The sequence below is a fragment of the Rhipicephalus sanguineus genome, chromosome 1, assembly GCF_013339695.2.
Source record: "Rhipicephalus sanguineus isolate Rsan-2018 chromosome 1, BIME_Rsan_1.4, whole genome shotgun sequence".
Classification (NCBI taxonomy): Eukaryota; Metazoa; Arthropoda; class Arachnida; order Ixodida; family Ixodidae; genus Rhipicephalus; species Rhipicephalus sanguineus.
In genome coordinates this window covers 18,053,793-18,077,746 of record NC_051176.1, presented here as the reverse complement: position 1 = coordinate 18,077,746, position 23,954 = coordinate 18,053,793, and the positions used below count along the sequence as shown (strand labels likewise).

Genomic DNA, 23,954 nt, shown 5'->3' with positions numbered 1-23,954 from the left:
GTTACTTTACGCATCGAGCAACTACCGCCGGTGTCCCCATATAAACTAGCTACGTGCAGACCACGATGGTACAGTACTACCGTACTTAACACACAGTAAGCCACCACTGCTAAAACATAATAACGGGTGTAAACGGTCACGCCGGCGGCTACCCGACGTCGGCGGGGCCGACACCACGCCAGGATCGGCTAGCATACATAGGCCCAATGACGGCTTGCCATCATCGCCTGAGTAACGGCAGGCCCGTCTCGGACAGACGCTGGCTAGCCCACGTCGGCCGGAAGCCGGCAAGCGCACATCGGCCCAACGGCGGCTAGCCGACGTCGGGCCGATGCGGGTGAATGTAGCGCGAGCGTGCTTCGTCGACGTGGGCCATATTGCTGCCATCATTTGCGATGGTGGGCCAAGATCGGTCCAATGGCGGCGTGCTTCCTCGGATATCACAAAAGCCACAGTAAGCCTCCCAGCCTTCCCGCTAGCCTCCAGCCTTCTCTCAACCATGTAAGTCACAGTAGTTCGTTGTAGTTTGGGAAAACTTGTGTTATGTGTTACGGCAATAAAATTTGAAGGAAAGTAACGCAAAAGTAATCGATTCCATTTCTATAATTCCTCACTTACTTCTCGGGGGCTGTAATTGACTACGTAACCAATAAGATTTTAAAGGAAGTAATTGTAATGGTAGTCGGTAACTTGTTTTCTGTAACGTGTACAAGTTTAGCCTTGTGCCTGAAGAAAATCTCTCCACCCGGGAAACCGACAGTCTCCTTCAGCCTCTTGAGAAATATCGCCGTAAAATCTCCAGATGTGTCTGTGTCACAAAACTTTTGGTCCTGAGAAAACCGCTATTGAGAAGCTGAACTTCTTGTTCACTCAACGTCTCCTCTGAAGATGGTGGCGAAAAGGAAACCTCATTTTGTTCACTCAACCTCTCGTCTGAAGATGGCGGCGAAAATGAAACCTCATTTTGTTCACTCAACGTCTCTCTGAAGATGGCGGTGAAAAGGAAGCCTCATTTTGTTCACTCAACGTCTCCTCTGAACATGGTGGTGAAAAGGAAACCTCATTTGTTCACTCAACGTCTCCTCTGAAGGTGGCCAAAAGGAAACCTCATTTTGTTCACTCAACGTCTCTCTGAAGATGGCGGTGAAAAGGAAGCCTCATTTTGTTCACTCAACGTCTGCTCTGAAGGTGGCGGTGCAAAGGAAACCTCATTTTGTTCACTCAACATCTCCTGTGAAGATGTCGGTGAAAAGGAAACCTCATTGTGTTCACTTAACGTCTCCTCTGAAGATGGCGGTGAAAAGGAAACCTCATATTGTTCACTCAGCGTCTCCTCTGAAGATGGCGGTGAAATAGAAACCTCATTTTGTTCACTCAACGTCTCCTCTGAAGATGGCGGTGAAAAGGAAACCTCATTGTCGGACGCCCGGCGCAGGGAGCCGCTGAATTGATGCCTGCACCCATTCTACCTTCAATACCTGTCTCACAGCATGTTTACTTCAGGGCTCAATGAACACTTGCATGCCCGACTGCGTCCTAAAGTTTTCCGATAATTACTATCGCTATAGGAACACCACTACGACGCGTACCAACAGGCATTGGACTACAGATTGTAGTCCAATGCAAATTCTCGTCTTCTTTGCTCTGTTTCATGAACATACTTACCATCTCGAATCATTGCGAAGCGTGTGACTGAGCATCGCAGCATGCTGAGTGGCTTAGAGCCATGTTGATGCTTTTTGCAATTCGCGTGAGAAAAATGTAGTAATAATATATTTTTTAAACCATCTCTTCGTTTTTTTTCTCAGTTTGTTCTTTCGTGAGCACGGGATAACATACTTGAGACCTAAAAATCCTCACAATGGTAGCTACAGCGCTCACACATTTATGTGGCTGCGCGTTAAGTCAATTGGCTGCTTTTGTGGCTTGTACACTTCGATCTCTGAAAAATAATGCAACAAGTTTTTACAGACTAAGTTAGAACATGTTCTTGGCTTTAATTTCTGGGAGTTTAAAGTAATTGAGGGTGGCCCTTTCTTAAATTGATTTTCAAGATATTGCATTTTTACAGACATGCCCTTACATAAGCATTCTTGGCTTGCGTTTCATAACGTACTCGAGAATTATATTGGCACAACTGTTAACGTAAAGTGTGTCAACGTTCTGGAAATTAATTATATACGGACTGTAATACGAGCAAAGCGAAAAAATTCGAATTGTGGCATTATGAGCATTGTGCCATATTCGCGATTTCTTTTCTCGAATAGGGGCCCTAATGCTGCAAGGGTAACATCATTCTGTAAACTCAGACTATTCATAATATGCCAGAAAAGTTTTGAGACCAATAGGCGCAATAGTTTTTTTACAGTGAAAGCTGTTATGAGATCACAACAGCCGATTTTGGAGCCGTAGTTGTCCGCCGCCGCCGCAGCCGGTGTGCGGAACCGCTATCGCGCGATGTAGGAATAAATGAATGAGGAAAACATGACCAGAATCGGATGGGATTTGAACCCAGGCCCTGTACGTGGCAGTCCTAGCATTCTACCACAGCGCCACGCTGCTGCTTGAAGCTACTTCAGAAAAAGACCGTATACAGGTGGCATATCGGCAAGGAATCGCGTTCACAAAAAAGCAAAGTCCACTTTATTGAAAATGAGAAAAACGCCATTTTTCGCTACTTTCGGGCCTGCGCCAACAATTTTTTTCCAGTCTGTTCATGTCACAAAAAAAGTCACAGTTTCGCCGCAAGGGCGAAGCAATGAATTCGATAGCAAGAAACTCATGCTATACGAAGTGAGGCTCGCCAATGGATACTCTCAGTTTTTAACAGCGCTCCTGTTTCGAAGGCGGCTGAAGCAGCCAAGGGAACTAGCTTGCTTCAAGTGTCGAGCTGTGACTCTTGATAGTTCGCGCTCATCTTCTGTTTGTTCGTTTAGCAGCGTCTCTTGATCTCGAGTGACTTTCGTACGCTCCGTAACATGAGCGCGGACTTCACGGTGAAAGCTCGAAACATCCCTCTTCCCCTCACGACGAGAAAACCGCGCCAGTAGACAGCGGAAGGGCAAGGTTCTCCCTGCGCAAATATAAGAACAAGCGAGCGAGCTCGCCGACGACTTCTAAATCCGCCCGTCGCGCTCCTCGCGCCATCTCGCTGGTAATGAAGAAATGCTTATAAGCACCTGCCGTCTCTGAGTCCTGCCAGCGGTAAAGGGTGTGTACATAACGCTCGCCGTTAGCTACCTTAAGGATCTGCGCTTTCTGGCGTAGTGGTTAGCGCCACGCGCTGAGGAACGAGAGGTCGCTGGTTCGATTCCGCGCTTCGGAAGCATTTTTCTGAATTATTTTTCTTTGGGACTTTGATATATGTACATATATACATATTATACATCTACGGTGCATGACGGCGGCGACGGTGACGGCGACGGCAAAATCCAGCCGAGACTGTCTATATAATTGCTATCGCAATAATATCTCAAATCAATATTGCGGCTAAAATCTATAGAGCCCACTATCGTCGATATTCAAGAATAAAATTTGGCTTTGGCTCTATAGAATGAAACATTTCATTTGGACTTGAATTAGCTCGTAAAAGAACTCTAATCGCAGCGAATTAACGATATAGCAATGATTTGCGACTAAATTACCACCATCTGTGTGCTTCCGTCGGTACCATCCTTTATTGCATGGGCGTAATCGCGTGACTAGACTTCTTGAGCGAGTGATCCTGCCAGGCAAAAGGCGCCCCATTCTGGACTGTCCGCAGCGTTTTCTAGCTCTTGGCCCCTACTGAAGGCCTTCAAAAAAAGCATCAGCTCTTCCGCTTCTTAGCTCGTTTTATGCCGCGCCATTTCGGATCACTTCATCTCCCGCAAAAAACTAGATCGATGCCCAGTATCTTCATTTCTATTGTCTTCTATTTTAAATATACCGTCTTGGAGCGAAAGAAAAACATGATGCTGTAGCGCAAAACTCGGAAAGAAAGACTGAGAGGCAGAAAGAAGTAGAAAAGTCTGCCTCTTTTTAGTTCAGTATTGCCCTACAACATCATGTCCTTATGTAAATTCTAACTCGGCGGCGAAAAACTAATTCTGGAACGAAAGAACGACAGCGAAGAAACTAGGACACAAATGAAACAGATTGGATGCGGCCATGTTGGTTCTTTTGGTCACGATCGTTGACGCAGCGCTGGTTTAATGGATCTGACTCATTTTGAATCAAACAAGTGCAGGATTTGGCTAACTTTTTATTCGAAATTGACTTTTTGAGTTGATGTTACAATCGGGAATTGCCCCATTTTCGTTACAATTCTTCTAAAAGTGAAAAACACTTAGGCAATGTTTACGCTCCCGTGAAATATAGCCCAGTTTCGGTTTATGGAGTTGGCTGTTCTGGAGTTGGCTATATTACATCTTTATGTAATATAGCACGGTCGAAGAGTAAGATAACAATCAGGAGTCGCACAATGCGAAATTGCGCAACCAGTGGGTTCGTTGAATGCTTCCAACCGATTACAAAGGGCGCTGCCATTATTCTTCACAAACAAAGTGCACAAAATGGCTTACAGATGGGTAGCGGGTACCACGCGACTCCGCAGAATGACGAATAATGGCAGAGGGGTGCTTCCCTACTTCTAAAAAATTATGATGTTTTTATGGCGTATTGGGTACCGTTCTTTAGTCGCCGCACGAGAGTTTACAACAAGCTCTAGAAAGGTGACTCTTCCAGCTTTCGCTGTGACGATGCGGCGTGTTCGCAGACGTGGCGATATTTTGTACGATTTCGTCAAATCCCGTTCTCGCGCAATTCGCAAAAGCTGCTCTCGCTCAGTGAAGGCTTCCCAAATTTTTTGACTAAGTCAAAATATTTTTTCGCGATACTAAGATTGCCGTTGCTGTCCTGGGGACTCGTACAACAACCTATTCTTCCAGCGACATTAAAGGGTCGTCGGGCATGCACCGACGTTCTTATTCTGAACACATCCAGAGGAGTTTCACAGACCTTTAGAGTAGTCGGGACTAACGGAACGATAACGTAGGAAGTAGTAGTAGCCCAGTGGAATCGAACATCCAGCCACTGACGACAGGGGAAGTAAAGAAAGCCTTGGCGGGAATACGAAGACGGAAAGCCGCTGGCGAGGGTCAGGTAACATCAGGTTTGTTGAAAGACGCTGGACAGATTGCATTAGAAAAACTGGCCACCCTGCACACTAAGTGCTCTTGACGGAGAGAGTACCCGAATCTTTGAATAATGCTACGATCACCTTAATCCATGATAGGGACGTCAACGACTTGAAAAAATAAAACGTGGCTGATCCCTCCGTCATAGGAATCGTTTATACCACAAAAGTGAACCGTGAAATCACAGACGTATTTCATTGTTTATTGTGCATTGATACGTGAGAGCTCGTACATTGTCTAATGTTGTCTGACAGCTATAGCACCATTAGACGTGGATGCACCCATATTGACGCCTCCTGGCAGATATCCATCCCGACGACTAACGCCCATGGTCATTATTTAACCGTTGTGGTAGCTGAAGTTGTTAACATATACCTGGATACAGCAAATCGTGAATCCCATGCAAAGATGCATCAACAAGCACATAATAAACACTGGTACTCGATATTCCTGCTTCAAAGCATCGTCACCTGAGGAGAGAAACGGCAAGGCGTGCGTTCCCGAGTAATAGGGTAACCTACGCCTGTCTTCACGAATACACTACCACACTGCGCTTCAGCAACACGGGAGGCAGAGGTTCGTAGCTTCAGCGAGAACGCGTGAAGGCGGAACTTCCCGCTGGCTTCTGTCTCGCTTCACCAAAGCACAAACTTCACTCGACGACATCGTTGCATTTCTGGGGCGCGTATTGCTGCATTTTTATTACTCGGTGCTATCGCACTCGAACCAGTAGGCGGCGAAGAAACACCGCTGCTTCATGTGGACGGAAGCTGCACTACTCCGGGAATGAGCCATTACACGCTAACCCGAAGCGAAAGGCAAAAAACGTAACATCGTGTAGGGCGACTCGTCGATGATAGGGCGTCAGCGTTCTCGCAGGCATCGAGACGCCCTAACAACGTCGTCGCTGAATCGCTTCCTACCGGTGCTTATTAGTGTCATGACACGGTACTTCCACGCTCCCAGACGGCCCCTCCTACCAAGATCACTGTGTGAGATAGAATGTGTGAGAGATATATAAGGCAAGTTTGTGGAGCTTCGTGCATGTGCGTCGGTAGCGTAGTGGGTAGATCGCTGTGAACCTATCGTTGCGGACTGAGACGTCGTGGGTTCGATTCCTGGCGACGGAACTTTTTCTTCTAGTTTCTTTGTTTGTCATTTAGTGCGCATTTTACCAGCGTCATATCCTTGACGGTAATACGTCAGTAGACTCCGGCATAAAAGACGTTCGTGTTAAAATTACAGCCGAACAGCTTTATATTCATTGTCTACAGGCTATTTACAAAAATAACAGCTAATAAAATTAAACACCACCTTCGAATTCAGTAAACCAAAGGACCAAGCAGGGTTTCGTACAGGCCACTCGAAAATAGACTGTATGCAGACTTTTAATCAGGCGATAGAGAAATGCGCGGAATATAACCGACCCATATACATATATAGCCTTCATAGATTACGAGAAGGCATTTGATTCGGTCGTGATAGCAGCAGTCATGCAGGCACTGCGCGGAGAAATCTACAGCGGCTCCAGAGTACCATAGTGCTGCATAAAGAAGCCGACAAAATTCCAATAAAGAAGGCAGGGAGACACGATCTCCCCAATATTATTCACCACGTGCTTAGAGGCGGTTTGAGGGCCCCAGATTTGGAAGAGTTAGGTATACGAGTAATGGAAAGTACCTTAATAACCTGCGATTCACTGATCACATTGCATGGATGAGTAACTCAGTGGACGAATTGCAGCTCATGATTACTGGAATGAACAAGGAAAGCAGAACGGTGGGTCTGACAAATAATACGCACAAAACTAAACTGATGTGCAACAGTTTCGGAAGAGAATCGCGTTTTGCGATAGGTAGTGAGGCACTGGAAGTGGCAAAAGAATACATCTAGATAGGACAGGTAGCCACCGCGAGATAGAACCATGAGACTGAAGTATCTAGACGAATAGAATGGGGTGGAGCGAATTTGGCAGGGATCCTCAAATCATGAATGCTAGTTTATCATTATCCCTCAAGAGGAAGATTTATAACAGCTGCATCTTACCGGTACTTACCAATGGAGCAGAAACCTGGAGGCTTACGAAGAAGGTTCAACATAAATTTAGGACGACGTAGCGAGCAATGGAAAGCGAGGAATAGTGTAACCTTAGGGGACAAGAAGAGAGCATAGTGGGTCAGGGAACAAACGGGTGTTGAGGACCTCAAGCTTAGTCGAAATCAAGATGAAATGGGCATGAGCAGGAAATGTAGCGCGGAGGCGAGACAACCGCTAGTCATTACGAGTAATGAAGAAATGCTTATAAGCGCCTGCCAAGAGAAAGGAAACGCGCATTCCAAGAGAAAGGAAACGCGCGAGGGGAAGAGCGACAGTTAGGTGTGGACAGATGAGATTCAGCTTGCCGGTATAACGTGGCCGCCGCAAGGACAGGAGGGGGTTGATTTGTGGAACATGGTAGAGTTCTTGTAGTGGGCGCACTCAGGTTGATGACGATAAAGGTGATGATTATGCAAGTCACTATGGACATTTTCTTTATGTTGGGACTGATGACGATGAATAATTTTAGCTGGAAAGCTTCAAACCAGCCACTCGTTACGCAATTCGCATTGTGTGACGCCTGCTGTTATTCTACTCTTCTACCACGCTATATTTCATTGTCATACACGACGCCAGAATAGGGTCTCTCTTTGAAGGAGTTTCACGTGGCTTTGTTGTGGAATACGCGACGGACACGCACAGGGCCTAGGATCTAATCCCGCTCGATCGTGTATATTTTTTTCTCTTTGTGCGAGGCAGCGCTTACGGACACCGGCGGCTGCGGCGGACAACAATGCCACAAAAATCGGCTGCTGTTGTGATCTCATACCTGCTTTCGCTGCAATATGCCGACGCCTTTTATGACGACGCGATCGAATGCTTTTTGCTGACTATTGCGTGGAGGAAGTCACATTGTTGTAGTGTTCTGCTTAATTGCCTAATGAGACAATATTGATTAACTTCTAAAGCAACGAAGCTTGGCGAAAAATTCCAAATATGAGAAAGTAGGGATCGGTTTGCAAAATGTCCAATCAGACAATTTCTAACTTTCTATCTATTAAGTATTGGTGTTTTTCTGCTTAATACGAGTGCCAGCAAAATATAAAAAAAAAGGTTGATCCTTCGGTCATTGGAATCGGTATATCACGAAAGTGAAACGTGTGTTTTGAGAAGTAGTTGAATGTTTACTGTACATGATATAAGGGAGCTTGCATAATGTCTAACGGTGTTTGGACGCTATAGCATCGTTTAACGTGGATGCACGTTCGTTGACACTTGGCGGTACATCTTTATCCCCATGAGTAACGTCCATGATCAATGACTAAACAAACCCTTGTCAGAAGAAAACGGTGTCACAGTCAGAAGAGCGTAGCTGATTGGACGCAGAACTTGGGCTATTCTCGCCATCCCGCGACATGTTAGAGTTACTGAACACCACGGCTGGACTAGAGGGACTTCGGTAAAACTTCTTTTGGGCCTAGTTCGTTCATAATCCTAGAAGTACATTTACAGCGCAAACGTAAAGACGCACCACAAAGAAAGAAACGACACACACAAGCGCTGACTATCAACTGACTTTATCAACTGACTTTATTATTATCCTCTGACTTTATTATTATGCCTCATGCAGGCTGATAAAGAGGGGGGTTTTGTTGTAGTGGAAAAAGGCATTTTTAACGAGAAAGCGCTGCAGGCGGTGTCAAAAAACTTTGTTCCTGTTGGGAAGCGGGAGGTTCGAGTCAAATCAAAGTTTGTAGAGTTTTGTAAAAAATTGGAATTAACGACGCTTGCGAAAAGCATAGAAAATAGCAGAGGCAAGTCGTTGTCAGTGTTTTTCACGGCCAAGACCCACAAGACAGAAGTGCCTTTTAGAACCATCGTCAACGAATCAGGGTGCTGGCAACACGATGTTAGCACGTTTTTACAGAAAAAGTTGAAGTCGCTAGTGTACAGTGATCCCTTTCGTACAAAAAATTCAGATGATGTGGTGCAGTTCTTGCGCGCGGAAACTAATGTGGGATATGGTTTCTCAGTCGACATAGAAGATTTGTTTTATTCCGTACCCCAGCATGAACTTGTGGCGACCAATGCGCACAGACCTACGCAGCCTCCGTCTCGTCACTGATTAGCCCGGCGTGACACAGCTACTTGCTGCAACACGCTTCCGATAAAAGACAGCGCCACGCAGTTTCTATGGAGGCTTACGTCACCACTACTGGCTATATAACCCAAGCTACCAAGCTTGGTTGCATGTTTGTTTCTCTAACCTTCCGAAGCGCAGCATCGGCATGCTTGCCCTGCTGCTGCTACTACGTTAATAAACATCGTTCTGTTTTATGTTGGGATCCGTCCTTCACCGACTCCGCATCCCACATCTGGTGACCCGGAAACCGAACTAACCGCACCGCCATGGCCGACCTGGAAGTGCTTGGCGCTCTTCGCCAACAAGTACAAGAACTTCAACAGCAACTGCAGGCCGTGCAACAGCAGCATTCTGGCAACGTCCCCGCAACCCTGCCCGTACCTGCCGACTCCGCTGAGGACGTCAGAGCCCCTGCAGACGGCATCCCGCACGCTGCTCCACACACCTGGCGTGTCGCTGTCAAACTTCCGCCGTCTTGGGTGGACGCGCCCGAAGTCTGGTTCGCCCAGGTCGAGGCCCAGTTCTCCCTGGTGCGCATCACGCAAGACCGGACCCGCTACGATTACGTCGTCGCCCACCTGGACGCACGTTATGCCAACGAGGTCCGGGATATCCTTGCCAACCCACCAACGGCCAACCACTATGAACAACTAAAGACTGCACTCATCCGCCGCCTGTCGCTCTCGGAAGAACAGAAGGTGCGACAACTTCAGTCCGCAGAGCTTGCTGAGCGCAAACTTTCGCAGCTCCTGCGCCACATGCGTGCGCTCGCGGGCAACATGCAAGCCAAGGATTCTTTCCTGCGAGCGCTCTGGCTCCAACGACTCCCGCCGCACGCCCAGGCAATTCTGCAGGCACAGGTCAGGCTACCTCTCGACGAACTTGCGGAAATTGCTGATCGCGTCGTCGAGGCCTCCTTACCGCAGCTGTCGCCCACCACCCAGGCTGTGGCCGCACCGCTGAACGCCACGGAGCTTGCGCGCCGTGTCGACGACATCGATCGATGGCTCACCTCCATTCAACAACACCTGGGTGAACGTCTTCCGATGCGACAGCGCCGCCATTCACCAAGCCGCGACCGAAACACCACCTCATTGCCGCAACCTGACATCAACGGTCCGTGCTACTACCACCGACGCTTCGGCGACAAAGCCCGGCAATGTCGTCCACCTTGTTCCATGGGACATGCGGAAAACAACAACGGCAGCTCGTAGAGACGGCCGCAAGCTGCCAACCCGGAGGCCGTCGCATCTTCGTCACCGACCAGATCACGAAGCAGCGTTACCTGGTCGACAGCGGTTCCGACATTTGCTGCTACCCGCGATCTCACCTTCAAGGCCCTCACCCGCCGACATCTTTCGAGCTCAGCGCGGCAAAACCGGTCCACAATCAAGACGTACGGCTCGCTGCGCCTGCACATCCAGCTCAAGAACTCACGCCGCGACCTTCACTGGAACTTTGTCATCGCCGACGTCGCCGAGCCAATCATCGGCTCAGACTTCCTGGCTCACTACAACCTCCTTCCGGACTGCCGCAACGACCGGCTCATCGACGCGACAACGGGACACTCCACACCAGGCCAGCGAACGACCGCCCAACAGCCAAACATCAAGGTCCACAGTGTCGATGATCACTCGCCGTACCATGCCATCCTCGCCGAGTTTCCCGGCTTGACGCGCCCAAGCGGACTGCCACGCAAGTGCAGCACACCACCGTGCACTACATCCGGACCTCTCCAGGCCCCCGGTTTTTTGCCGTACCCGTCGCCTTGCCCCAGACCGCATGCGCATAGCCAAGGCAGAGTTCGAAGCCATGCTCCGAGAAGGCATCGCCCGTCGCTCCGACGGCCCATGGGCCTCGCCACTTCACCTTGTCCCGAAGAAGACCGCTGGCTGGCGACCATGTGGGGACTACCGCGCCCTCAACGCACGCACCATCCCGGACCGGTACCCCGTCCACCACATACAGGACTTCGCCCATCGCATTCATGGCTGCCACGTCTTCTCCGTGCTAGACTTGGTGAAGGCTTACACGCAGATACCCGTCAACCCGGACGACGTCACGAAAACTGCAATAATCACCCCGTTTGGCTTGTTCGAGTTTCCCTTCACGAGTTTTGGCCTTAGGAACGCTGGGCAAACCTTTCAGCGATTCATCGACGAAGTCGTCCGTGGCCTCGACTTCTGCTTCGTCTATCTTGACGACATATTGATCTTTTCACGTGACGCCGAAGAACACCACGGGCACCTTCGTCTGTTGCTCCAACGCCTCGACGACCACGGCCTGCTCGTCAACGTCCAGAAGAGCACGCTCGGCGCTTCCACCGTCCATTTCCTCGGCCACGAAGTTTCGTCAGAGGGAACTCGACCCCTGCCTGACCGCATCTCTGACTTGCAAAAGTACCCTCAACCCACCACCGCTAAAGACCTTCGCCGTTTCCTCGGCATGCTGAACTTCTATAGACGCTTCTTACCGCACGCCGCCGACTACCAGGCGCCCCTTCATGATGTCCTGGCTGGTCTACGTGGAAACCAACTCGTCACGTGGACACCAACGTTAACGAAAACGTTCGAAGAATGCAAAGCCGCCCTCTGCACCGCCACGCTTCTCACCCATCCTGTGCCAGACGCTCCCTTGGGACTCTTCACGGACGCATCTGGTTTCGCCATCGGCGCCGCCCTCATGCAACGCGTGGACAACACCTGGCATCCCTTGGCGTTCTTCTCCAAGAAACTCGCAGCTCGGAAAACGGCCCCTTCCAACGCCAGTTCCGCTGACGAAACCACGGCAACCGCCCCGAAAACTTGGCCAGCCTACTACAGAGAACTTCTGGCGATATACGAAGCAGTGCAGCACTTTCGCCACATTCTCGAAGCGCAGCACTGCACCATCTATACCGACCACAAACCTCTAACGTACGCCTTCTCTCAACGTCGCGATAAACTCCCGCCTGTTCAGCAGAACCAACTCTCGTTCATTGCACAGTTCACCACCGACATCCAACACATCAGCGGGAAAGACAACATGGTCGCCGACGCGCTTTCACGTGTGGCCCCCATCAGCTCGGTGCAAATAACAGCAGACATCCTCGCCGAGACTCAGACCACGGACGCCGAGCTGCAGGAACTTCTCAAGGGCACGTCCTCACTTCAGCTAAAAGAAGTCCCCATTCTGGGGTCGGCAAGAACTTTCTGCTGCGACATGTCGACAGGACGAAGCAGGCCCTACGTACCCCTCTGCCATCGCCATGGTCTTTTCAACCAGCTCCACAACCTCAGCCATCCCGGCATACGTGCCTCTACACGCCTCGTGGCTGACCGCTATGTCTGGCGCTCCATGCAGCGCGATTGTCGCAAGTGGGCGCGCTCCTGCATTCACTGCCAACGTGCAAAAATCACCAGGCACGTCACGTCCCCACTCGGAACATTCGCTCAGCCCTCAGGTCGGTTCGAGCACGTCCACCTCGACATCATAGGACCATTTCCCCCGGCAGGACCCTACCGCTACTGCCTCACCGCCATCGACCGCTACACTCGATGGCCCGAGGCATGGCCTCTCGAGGGAATCACCGCGGAAGACGTCGCCTCGGCCTTCTTCTCCGGCTGGATTGCCCGTTTCGGCGCTCCCCGCCGCGTAACCACCGACCAAGGGCGACAGTTTGAGCCTCACCTATTCATGCTCCTGGGATTGACCATCGGGTTTGAACGCTTGAGGACCACGAGCTACCATCCCTGCGCCAACGGAATGATCGAGCGTTTTCACCGACAGTTCAAAGCCGCCATTATGTGCCACCCGGACTCAACCTGGCTCGAGGCCATCCCAGCTGTCATCCTCGGTCTTCGCGCCACCTTCAAGCCGGACACCCATGCTACGCCAGCAGAGCTCGTCTACGGGGAACCACTCCGTCTGCCAGGTGAATTTCTCGCAGCTCTGCCATCCAGCACTACGACGTCAGACCCCACCGACTTCGTCGCCCGGCTCCGACGCACCATCGCTGCCTTACGCCCGTCCCCTGCAGCCCACCATAGCAAGCCCACACCTTTTGTGTTCAAAGAGCTAGCATCGTGCACGCATGCTTTCCTCCGCGACGACACCGTCCGCCGGCCTTTCCAGCCACCCTACAGCGGACCCTATCTAGTCGTCCATCGCGACGACAAGAACTTCACCTTGCGCTTGAACGGGAACGACGTCCGCGTCTCGATTGACCGACTCAAGCCCGCATACATCGCGGCGAACGAACCTGTCAGCGCCACTCTTTCAACTGGCGTCCTTCCACAGCCACCGACGTCGCAGCCCGCTCCTTTCACCACACGCTCTGGACGTCTGGTACGCCTCCCGGATTTCTACAGACCCTGAGGGCTCTGCACTCCGCGGGGGGGGTGATGTGGCGACCAATGCGCACAGACCTACGCAGCCTCCGTCTCGTCACTGATTAGCCCGGCGTGACACAGCTACTTGCTGCAACACGCTTCCGATAAAAGACAGCGCCACGCAGTTTCTTTGGAGGCTTACGTCACCACTACTGGCTATATAACCCAAGCTACCAAGCTTGGTTGCATGTTTGTTTCTCTAACCTTCCGAAGCGCAGCATCGGCATGCTTGCCCTGCTGCTGCTACTACGTTAATAAACATCGTTCTGTTTTATGTTGGGATCCGTCCTTCACCGACTCCACATCCTACAATCTTATGTCTTCAGTGCAAGCATGTATCGAGGGCTATGGGGTTGTGCCTTTCCAGGATTTTGTCGGTGTTTCTGTGAGCAATTTTTTGAGCCTTTTCGAGTTTTATCTTAAGGTCACTTTTATCGTTTTTAATGACCAGCCATATTTGCAGCGTATTGGCATTTGTATCGGTTCCTGTCTTGCTCCTATCATTGTAGATATTTTTTTGGCAAACGTGGGATGCTCCTTAAGCGAAGGTTTTTGCACGAAGAAGATTTTAAAAGTTTTTAGGTACGTCGACGATTTTTTGGTTTTATTATCTCTTGACACCTCCTACCAGGACTCGGTGACTAAGATTTTAGATGATTTTAACCGACACGGACGAGGTCTTGTTTTTACATTTGAGCTCCCGCGGAATGGTGTTTTACAGTTTTTAGAACTAAGGCTTGAATTTTGTGAACACCATGTGTGTTGGTCTTATCAACCACGGGCTAATAAGGACCTTTTACCTTTTAAGTCTGCTCATTCTAAAATTGTAAAAAGAGGAATTGCGATGTCGGCTATGGAATCGGCTCTTAGAAAATCGTGCACTCACAAGATGCAAGATAGCTTTACTAATCAGATCAGCCGACTTTTGGCTGCAGGGTTCCCCAAGTCGCTCTTGACTGCAGTGGCTGAAACGCTAATCCAGAAAAGTAAAACCACCAAGAGGGCGGAAGCCGTTCGGGACAAAGTGAGGCCTGTGGTGGTCCCGTATATGCACCGGATCACCCATCAGCTCAAGAAAGTGGCAGGCAGGCATGGTGTCTCTATGGCGTTGTTTGCCCCGAACAAGCTTTCCAAGCTATGCTCCCGCTCCTGCGGTTTGAGCAGAGAAGGGTGCCAAATCCGACACGGTGTGACCTACGTCCCGTGTACCGTCGGCGTGGTTTATGCCATCCCGCTCTCGTGTGGTAAGACCTATGTCGGTCAAACTGGAAGATGCGTCAACGAGCGACTCAGGGAACACGCGCAAAAGATTAACAAGAATGCTGATAAAGGAGCCCATCTTGTGGCTCACATTAACGCTTGCTGCAGTTGTGAGGCACGATTTGAAGGGACATCGATCCTTGGCAGGAGCCACAGTGAGCATGCGCGGCTGGCTTTAGAAGCCTATCATATCAGAAAATGGGCTCATCTTTGCATAGGCGACACGTCTTTGTCTCTGCACTAATCTGAGTTTGATTTCATTTCATCGCGTATGTAATACACTGATTCATTGTTTCCACCTTGTTTCAGTTTTGTTTTTATGTTGATTGCGTGGCGCATGTGCGGTAAGGCTGCCTTGGAGGTATAAATGCATTGACAATCGCCGTAATAAAGTCAGTTGATAGTCAGCGCTTGTGTGTGTCGTTTCTTTCTTTGTGGTGCGTCTTTACGTTTGCGCTGTAAATGTACTTCTAGGACTAGAGGGAAACGCAACGTCCGTCATGTCTCCCCTGTAGCTAGGCCGCGATATTTAGTGAGGTTAGCGTAAGCGGCAAACTCGGCGTTACAGCAAGGCTAGGCAAGCAGCGACGCAGCGCCATTTTGGGTATGGATGGATGCTATGAGTGAGGCCGATGCTTGGGCTAAGGCCGCCACCTCGCCGTGTGTTAAGGCGTTAATAAAATTGCACTCCTCCTATTGAAACCGCGCTGAATGGGACGGACGCGTAGCAACGATGCTTTGCAAGAACTAATCGCAGAGGCCACGGTCATAATGCATTGCTTCACTTTACCACTTCCAGAGGGCGACACCACGCCACCAACCAAGAGCACTGTGAGAGGAAAGTGTGAGATATAAAAGGCGCACTTGTATATCCTTCGGACTGTGTGACCGCGGCGCAGTGGATAGCGTGCCCGGCATCTGTTGCTGCAGACCGAGAGGTCGTGGGTTCAAGTCCCGGTAGAGGAAGTTTTTTCCTTCAAGTTTTTCTTAGCCATCTGATCGTGCGGATTTTTTTACGTCATTTCTGTGACTGAAATAGGTCACTGAAGTCTTGGTGGACCCCGGCATAAAACACTTTCGTGTTAAAAAATACCCCGTGGCATGCCTGCTTGCACGTCGTAGTTGGAGTGCTCCATTGTACCCGAACTCACAGCCTTAAAAAGCACCGACGGCAAAAGTGTTTTTTCGTCCATCCACTTTAATCCATTTGCGTTTATTTCGCAGCTTGTACACCACTTTTGAAACTACAATTAATGTTCCCTATAGTTTTCTTGGCTTGATTGTTTGATGGTTTCATAAGGTTCCGTCTCATAAAGAGACAAGCCCGTTGTTTCGTTCGTGTAGCAAGGTGCTGCATAAAACAAGATCTCCGGTGGATCAGAATTTTCCTGCTTTTCGGGACCGCCAATACAGCCCGAGATATGTGGGCTCATGTTGACACGCCTTATGCCGTCGATTACAGTGGGACCTGGTCTGCGGCCGCGGTTACCACCGATCGGTCACGCAGAGTGTGGTCATGGCGGGCGGCCTCGTCGGCGTGCTGCTCTTCGGCGAGATGTCTGACCGGTAAGACGGCCCTAAATCCTACAAAACTATCGGTACCTAATTTCTGCTGACAGGCAGTTTGTGAACCGCTAGAGAGAACCAATAGAGTGCCAACATTAATGAAACATTCACGGAAAATGAGGTCACTTCCAGTGATAAAAGGAAGAGGGTAGCGGCTTGGGCTAGTTGGTAGGGCATGATAAATGTTATAGCGCAAAAACAGGACAAAGTCTTCGTGTACCTTTTCTCTTTGTCCTGCTTTTGCGCTATAACATTTGTCAAGTAGCAAGAAGCCGCAACCAATGACAGTGGCTTCTTGCCTGATACTGCTCGAGAGCGTGCAGGAATTTTCTAATGCCGTACTACATTTCAGGGACACTAATGAGTGTACATTATGTTAAACTTTTCTGGGGCGCAGTTCTTAGGCCCCCGCTCCTGAGTTGGGCTTCGTCGTTAGTGTACCCTCGACGCCTGTCTCGAGCCACGCGACCCTCCTCTTCCATTACGTATACCGGCTGGGGAACGTTCGTCTCCAAAATGAAGAACAAACAAAAAAATCCAGGAGCGCTTCCCCGATCGTGGAAATGAGGGCACGCGGAGCTTGGCGTGCCCTGATTTTCTCTCTTTCTTTCCTTCTTTCTTTATTTCCTTCTTTCTTTCGTTCTCGTTCTTTCCTTCGTCCTTTCTTTTTTTTTCTTTCCTTCTTTCGGTCTTTCCTTCGTTCTATCCTCGTTCTTTCCTTCGTTATTTCTTTCTCGCTTTCTTTCCTTTTTTTTTCTTTATTTCTCTCCTTCTTTCATTCTTTCTTCGTTGTTTATTTCTTTCTTTATTTCCTTCTTTTTTCTTTCCGTATTTCTTTCTCTCCTTCTTTCGTTCTTCCTTTCCTTCCTTCGTTATTTCATTTCTTCTTTCTTTCTGTCTTTGTTTCTTTCCTTCTTTCTATTTTTCTTTCGTTCTCTCTTTCCTTCCTTCGTTCTTACCTTCTTTTTTCTGTCTCTTGCCTTCTTTCTATTTTTCTTTCTTTCCTTCGTTCTTTCTTTTTTTCTTTCATTGTTTCTTTCCTTCGCTCTTTCCTTCTCTCTTCCTTTGCTTCTTTCTTTCTTTCTTTCCCCGGAAAGCTGTTTTAGGGCGGAATCGGTGTGGCGTACTTCATGGTGTTTCCAGCGTTGGCCAGCGTTGGACCCCTTCCCTCGTTATTTCCTTGCGCAAAAACAGCCATACTTTGGTGGCTTGTACTTGAACATGAACCGACTAGCCCAGCAACGTGTACTTCTATCCTGTAGAACGGCCCGACAAAAGGACCATCACGCGATCATCGATCATGAAAACGCGTTTTAGGAATTCAATTTTCTCGAAGTCGGAATTTTCCTGAAATATGCAGTTCCTGACTTGTTGTCCAGCGCATCGCTTTTGGTCCGCCAACAAGAAATATTGGAATGAGGCGCCCGCAGCAAGAGTACCGTTATTCTGCATCGTCGGCAGAGGAGCGCATTCTTCAGTTCCCTTCGGCAAGCATGGGCGTAGGTGTTGAAGCCACTCGATGTCGGACCGCGGGTACCCGGGTTCAAACCCTGGGAAGAAAACTTATTTTGTTTTACTTATTATTTCATTAGTACCTGTTGGTGAGGACGGTTTTCTTCTAGAACACCACCAGCTGCACAGGCCAGTGAATGCAAGCTTCGCTTGAAAAAGAACCGGGCGATCGCGCACAGCGAGAGATCTGCGGCCGTATAATGAACCGCTGTTCCGTGTTCCGTATTCCGTTTTGGCCGCCATTAGCGCCCCGTGATTGGTCGTTTTACCTGTCACTCAAGTGACGTGTCGGAAGCCCAAATTTTGGTGACGTCACAATGACGAGTACGCGCTCATTATGCTAAAATATACGGAATCGGTTCCGTCGAAGCGCGGAACAGCCAGCGAGTGGCCCCGTTTCGACGGAATAGCAAACATGGCGGCGCCGGCGAGCTGCTTCGCGTTACATCGATTACCACAGAGAGTGAGACCTGCCGTATTTTTCAGTGTGACAAAATGACTTTTATAGTTTGTGCGCCTGAAAGGGCCCCAGTGCACAACGAATAATAACTTTGTGTTAATGGTACGCTGTTTACAACAGGGGTTGGGGGGGTTCAAACCATCCCCCCCCCCCCGAAATTTTTCAATTTTGCTTGCGTATATATACACGCACACATACAAATGCACGCACGAACATACATGAAGTATGGTTGAACCCCCCCGAAAAAAATTCCTGGCTACGCCCCTGGTTTACAACACCAGCAATATTCAAGCGACATATTCAAGTACGTCACTCGCATAACACAGAGCAGTCGGTCGGGTCCATTTGCTGCGTCTGATGTTTCTAATCCAAAAGCGTCATCGCTTCTTTTCCTTGGGAAGCCTAAAAAAGCGGAAACCCTGTGCGCTGCTGTTTGAGCAGCCAACCGCGCAACAACAGCCCATCGCACGCAACAAATTGACGCATGAATACGCGCGCTAGACCATACGCGGTTTCACACAAGAGCTTCGCAACCTACGCGCGCTCCTCACAAAATGCGGCGCGCCGACGCCTCGCCGTCTCGGCTCTGCCAGACTCCGCGCTGCGCTGCCACCGCCGGCGAGGAGAGAGGGTTTATATCACGAGAAAAGGGCGGCGCTGGGGCTGGGCGCGGAGAGCGGCAAGATGAAAGAATCGCCAAACTCTCCCGAAGTGTATATATGGCTCTGATCCAACGTGCCCTAGCTTAACTACGCATTAGCGCGGACAACAACCTTACTACGCAGTAACTCGAGGGACACAAAAGTGAGTGTTCTCACCTTGCTGTCGACATCTGCAGCAGTCCACACCCTATTGCCGTGCTGAAAAGCGCCCCAGGCAGCACGCCGCCATTGGACCGATCTCGGCCCAACGTCGGCAAATGACGGCAGCAATATTGGCCCCACGTCGGCAAATCACGCTCGCGCTACTTTCACGCGCATCGGCCCGACGTCGGCCAGCCGCCTTTGGGCCGATGCGGGCTTGCCGGCTTCGGGCCGACGTGGGCTAGCCAGCGTCGGTCCGAGACGGGCCTGCGTTATTCAGCCGATGTTGGCAAGCCGTCATTGGGCCTATGTATGCTAGCCGATGCTGGCGCGGTGTCGGCCCCGCCGACGTCGGGTGGCCGCCGGCGTGACCGTTTACACCCGTTATTATGTTTTAGCAGTGGTGGCTTACCGTGCGTTAAGTACGGTAGTACTATGGTAGTACTGTACCGTCGTGGTCGGCACGTAGCTAGGTTATATGGAGACACCGGCGGTAGTTGCTCGATGCGTAAAGTAACCTGATCAGGCAGGCTGATACATGTGTTATAAAGTAAAATGGCTGCGTGCCGACCACGGCAGTTCGGTATTACTGTGGTTACTGTACTGTAAGTCAGCAGCGCTAAAATAGACTATTCGCGGCCCAACGACATTCATCGACTACCATTGGTGCCATATTCGAAAAATGCTTCCTAATTAGAACGACTGCTCCACTGATGTCTTAGTGTGCGATTAAGACCCACAATTCTGTCGAACCATGCAAGGCCGAGAACGAAAGTCAATATTGTCTCAAACAAAACAAAATTGATGAAAGGCCTGCTGCACCAACTACGCATGCGTCTGAGAAATTAAGGAGCAACACATTTGCAAGGTGATAAACACAAATTTATTCACAGATATGAACACACGCCAGCAGTTCCGGAATAATTATGCCATAAAGGAATATCTAAACATCTATAGATACCGTAGCCAACATCTAAAACAACCCCACAGCCACCGTATTCCTCAAGAAAAGCAGGACAATCCTAATCGAGAATGGGATCAGGCGCAAAATCATAGGCGTGTGCAGGAATCCCCTTCAGAGGGGGTGGGGGGGCGAAGGTTCATCGCGGCGCCCCCCACCCTCCCTATTAAGTCAATGTGTTTGGCAGACCTTGCGCCCACCTCTTCTTAAGTGACTACGGGGGCCGGCCGCCCCCCTGCCCCACTGTGCGCACGCCTATGCGAAGAGTTACAATCACTTCAACGTTATGCGCGGCACATTCACTATAAATATTGAAAGAACTAGAACGGGCAAAAATAGGAATAAGTATTAACGAAGAACATCTTAGCTACTTGCGTTTTGCGGACGATATCGCGCTTTTCAGTAACGACGGTGCCGAATCACGAAAAAAATTCTGGAGGTGTAAACGAAGGCAGCATTTAAGTAGAATTAAAGACGGACCCAAAGAAAAGAAAGATAATGTTAGGCGGCTTGCCGAAAAAGCGAGATTAAGAGTGGCAACTAGACTAGAAGATTGTGTATACGCGTGAGCTAATTACGAGCAGAGGAGTACCCTCCCCCCACGTTTATTAAGTTCACCAAGGAACGGTAGGCATTCGCAACACATGACTGGCAATTGAATTAGCGTTATCGTTTAAGCGGGAATTGCAATTTTTTCAGTGATATCTTAAGGGCCAAAAAGATGGATAAACTGCTGCACGCGACGCGAGGAACATTGCGAGCGGTACCACAAGATCCCATGAACTCTACATCTAAACAAGATAGACACGCACGCATTCCTAATCTAAAGGTAAGATTGTAACAGAAAGGAATCGTGCATAAAAACCACTCACGTGTGCCCGTTGGATCGCTAAAAACACGAGCGAATAAAAAATGCAAGCGCACCATATACACAAAACACGATGGTCAATAGAGAATACGCGATAAGAAGAGAACAAAAATCTGATGACACGTAACAGCAGTGAACACGCGGCCTTATATGAGGTGAGCGAGTTCAAAATGGAAGCAGGGGGCCACTGGTTTCTCGCTGCGGTGATCTCTGCCGAAAACAATGCCGGAATCCTGCCGCGTATCCGTCTCGTGCACGATTTTGACTTTCCACCACACATGTCCACACACCGCACTTCTTGAAGAATTCTGCTGGTCGGAGTGAAAAAAACCTGCTGCCGCAGCTACGATTGTCCCTCCGTCTGGACGGCTACCCTACCCTGCCTGGTCAAGCGAGTTTCGCGACAATGACGGTGAACGAGGGGAAGGAAGGGAGGTGGGGGGGCTAGAGGTTGAAAAAGACGAAAAAAAAATGCGAATTCTCCCTTCTTGAAACCATGGCTCAGCCTACCACAATGGTGTGCGATTCCCCCAGCATGTCTATGGGCATGCCGTTTGAGAAAGGCGTTCGTGGAATTTTCAATGCATCACTTGTTGCCACATGTCGCTGCATGAAAACTTTGCGTACACCACGTTGGAGCCGCATTTTTCATCGTATTTCACGTGCCATAATAATAATTTTATGCGACTGTTTCTGAAAGCACGTGGGAAGCAATCGTTGAGCGAGATTTTTACTTGAAAAAGATATGTATGTCGCAAAATGGACGGCAACGAAGTGCAAATGCGAACTGACAACGACGTGGCAAACACGTGTTTGTCAGTTCGTTAAAGATGGTCAGCGGGCTAGTTGATTTGTAAACATTCAAACGACAAAACGCGTCTTCACTTCGCCCGGTCTTTTTTGCACCATACCTATTTTTCTCAAGTAATGAACCAACTAGCTCAGCAACACGCCTTGCTGAGCTTTTACTATTTTCATAAAGTAAAATTATGTGACATCACTGACGCAAATGCGCTTGTTACGCTTGACCCAAACACGCGCGTGAGTAAATATGTGTAAACACAGAGATCGGAAACTGTCCATGTAGTATATGAGCGCTCGCGCCACACATTCAGCGGCTGAAAGGATATAGCGCTATAAATATGATGACAGGCTCGATTTATGCACAGAATTAGTATTCACATAAAACTTCTTCCGCTAAAAGCATTCGTGCGGGAATGTTTGGGTGAATTTTGATGCTGGATACATTAGCGAAGTCGGCCGACCAGTGGCAAAAACATTTACGAAACAGAAGTACTTCGAATTTGGCCCATGAAGTTAATGGTATGTGTTATAACGTTTCAACATTTTTGATAGCGTTGAACAACTGGTCAACGAAGTGGCCATCTAATTTCAGTCAGTTATTCTTCTAAAGACCACCTTTTTTGGTAGAAAAGTGACTGTGCTAGTGATAGTTGTTAGTCATTGTCATAGCAGAAACTAATAAGAGAATGCGAGCTATTCAGTCGGCGATACTTCGCGCCCCGAGTCGTACGTGCGGCATTAGCACGGTACAATATTTGAACTTTGTTATTTGTGCTAGTACAGCAATGTATGTAGCGGTATTCTACAGCTTAAGCTACAAATATTCAAGCGCCTAATGCTCTATTGAATTACGATTGTATGCTAGGCGGGCGAGCTGCCGGGCTTCTTCGGCGGGCTAAAGGTAGAGCGGAACGTCCAGGTTATTCTCGTCACTGACGGCCGGCAACACGGCGTCCAGCGTCGTTGAGGGGCTTCCGTGAACTAGTTTGAACGGCGTCATATGTGCACCGTTTCTTACACTGCCGTGTTAACTTCAGGTTATGTGCGGAAGATACTATGGCGTCCCATGTCATGTGTTCGACGTACAGTACATTGCCAGCATGTCGGCGAGGGTTTCATTTACCCTATCGGTGAGGCCATTCGCCTGCGGGTGATGTCCGTCGGTGACTAATGTCGCTCTATTGCAAGATGGTTTGCGTTAGCTCTGCCGTAAAAGCCGTACTTCTGTCGGTGACGAGGACTTTTGGAGCGCCGCGACGCAGGAGGACGTTCTCAACAGGGCATGTATAACTGTCTGAAGGGAGACAAGAAAGTTCCAACATCGTCGATAAGCCATTGGCTCCGCCGATGTCAGCTGAAGCACGGCAGAATGACGGCATGCTCGGCCCAATGTTGCCGGGGAAAACCATCGGCTCGGCCGATGTCGGCGAAAGTACGCCAAAATGGCGGCTAACTCGGCCCAATGTTGCCGGTGAAGGCCATCGGCTAAGCCGATATCGGCGGTAGAACAGCAAAACGCCGGCAAACTCGGCCCAATGTTGCCGATGAAAGAAGTCGGCTAAGCCGATATCGGCGGGTAGACGGCAGAAGGCCGGATAACTCGGCCCAATGTTGCCGGTGAAAGACCAACATCGGCTGAAAGGCGGCAAAGTCGGCCCTATTTTGCCGGCAAAAGTCAACGGCTCCGCCGATATCGGCGCCAGGCTGGCAACGCTGGCCCGAGGTGGGGCCGCGCACAGCCGCCGTAAAACCAATATCGGCCCGACGTTGTGTGCTGCCTGGGGCCGCTGTCAGACAAAATATCGCTCAATACCTCGACTTTACGGAGTGACTAAGCAAAAACAGATGCCGCCGAAACACGCATGAGCAGGCCTTGCTTCGATAAGCGCCATAGCTGGTCTGGCGATGATGTCGTATCGCCGTTGTCGCTTGGTGGCGGAATGTTCCTTCACGAATTTTACACTTAACGTGTGTAGCGGGCGTTGATGCCGGT

General features: G+C 49.6%; 1 protein-coding gene across 1 annotated transcript in view; it reads left to right on the top strand.

The window, feature by feature from the left end:
• LOC119371620 (solute carrier family 22 member 8) overlaps positions 1-23,954 on the top strand; it is a 227,182-nt gene that overhangs the window by 63,478 nt on the left and 139,750 nt on the right. Inside the window, exon 3 of the mRNA XM_037645075.2 lies at positions 16,450-16,553. Coding sequence (XP_037501003.1) covers positions 16,450-16,553 — 104 coding nt within the window. The remainder of the gene's footprint in view (positions 1-16,449; positions 16,554-23,954) is intronic.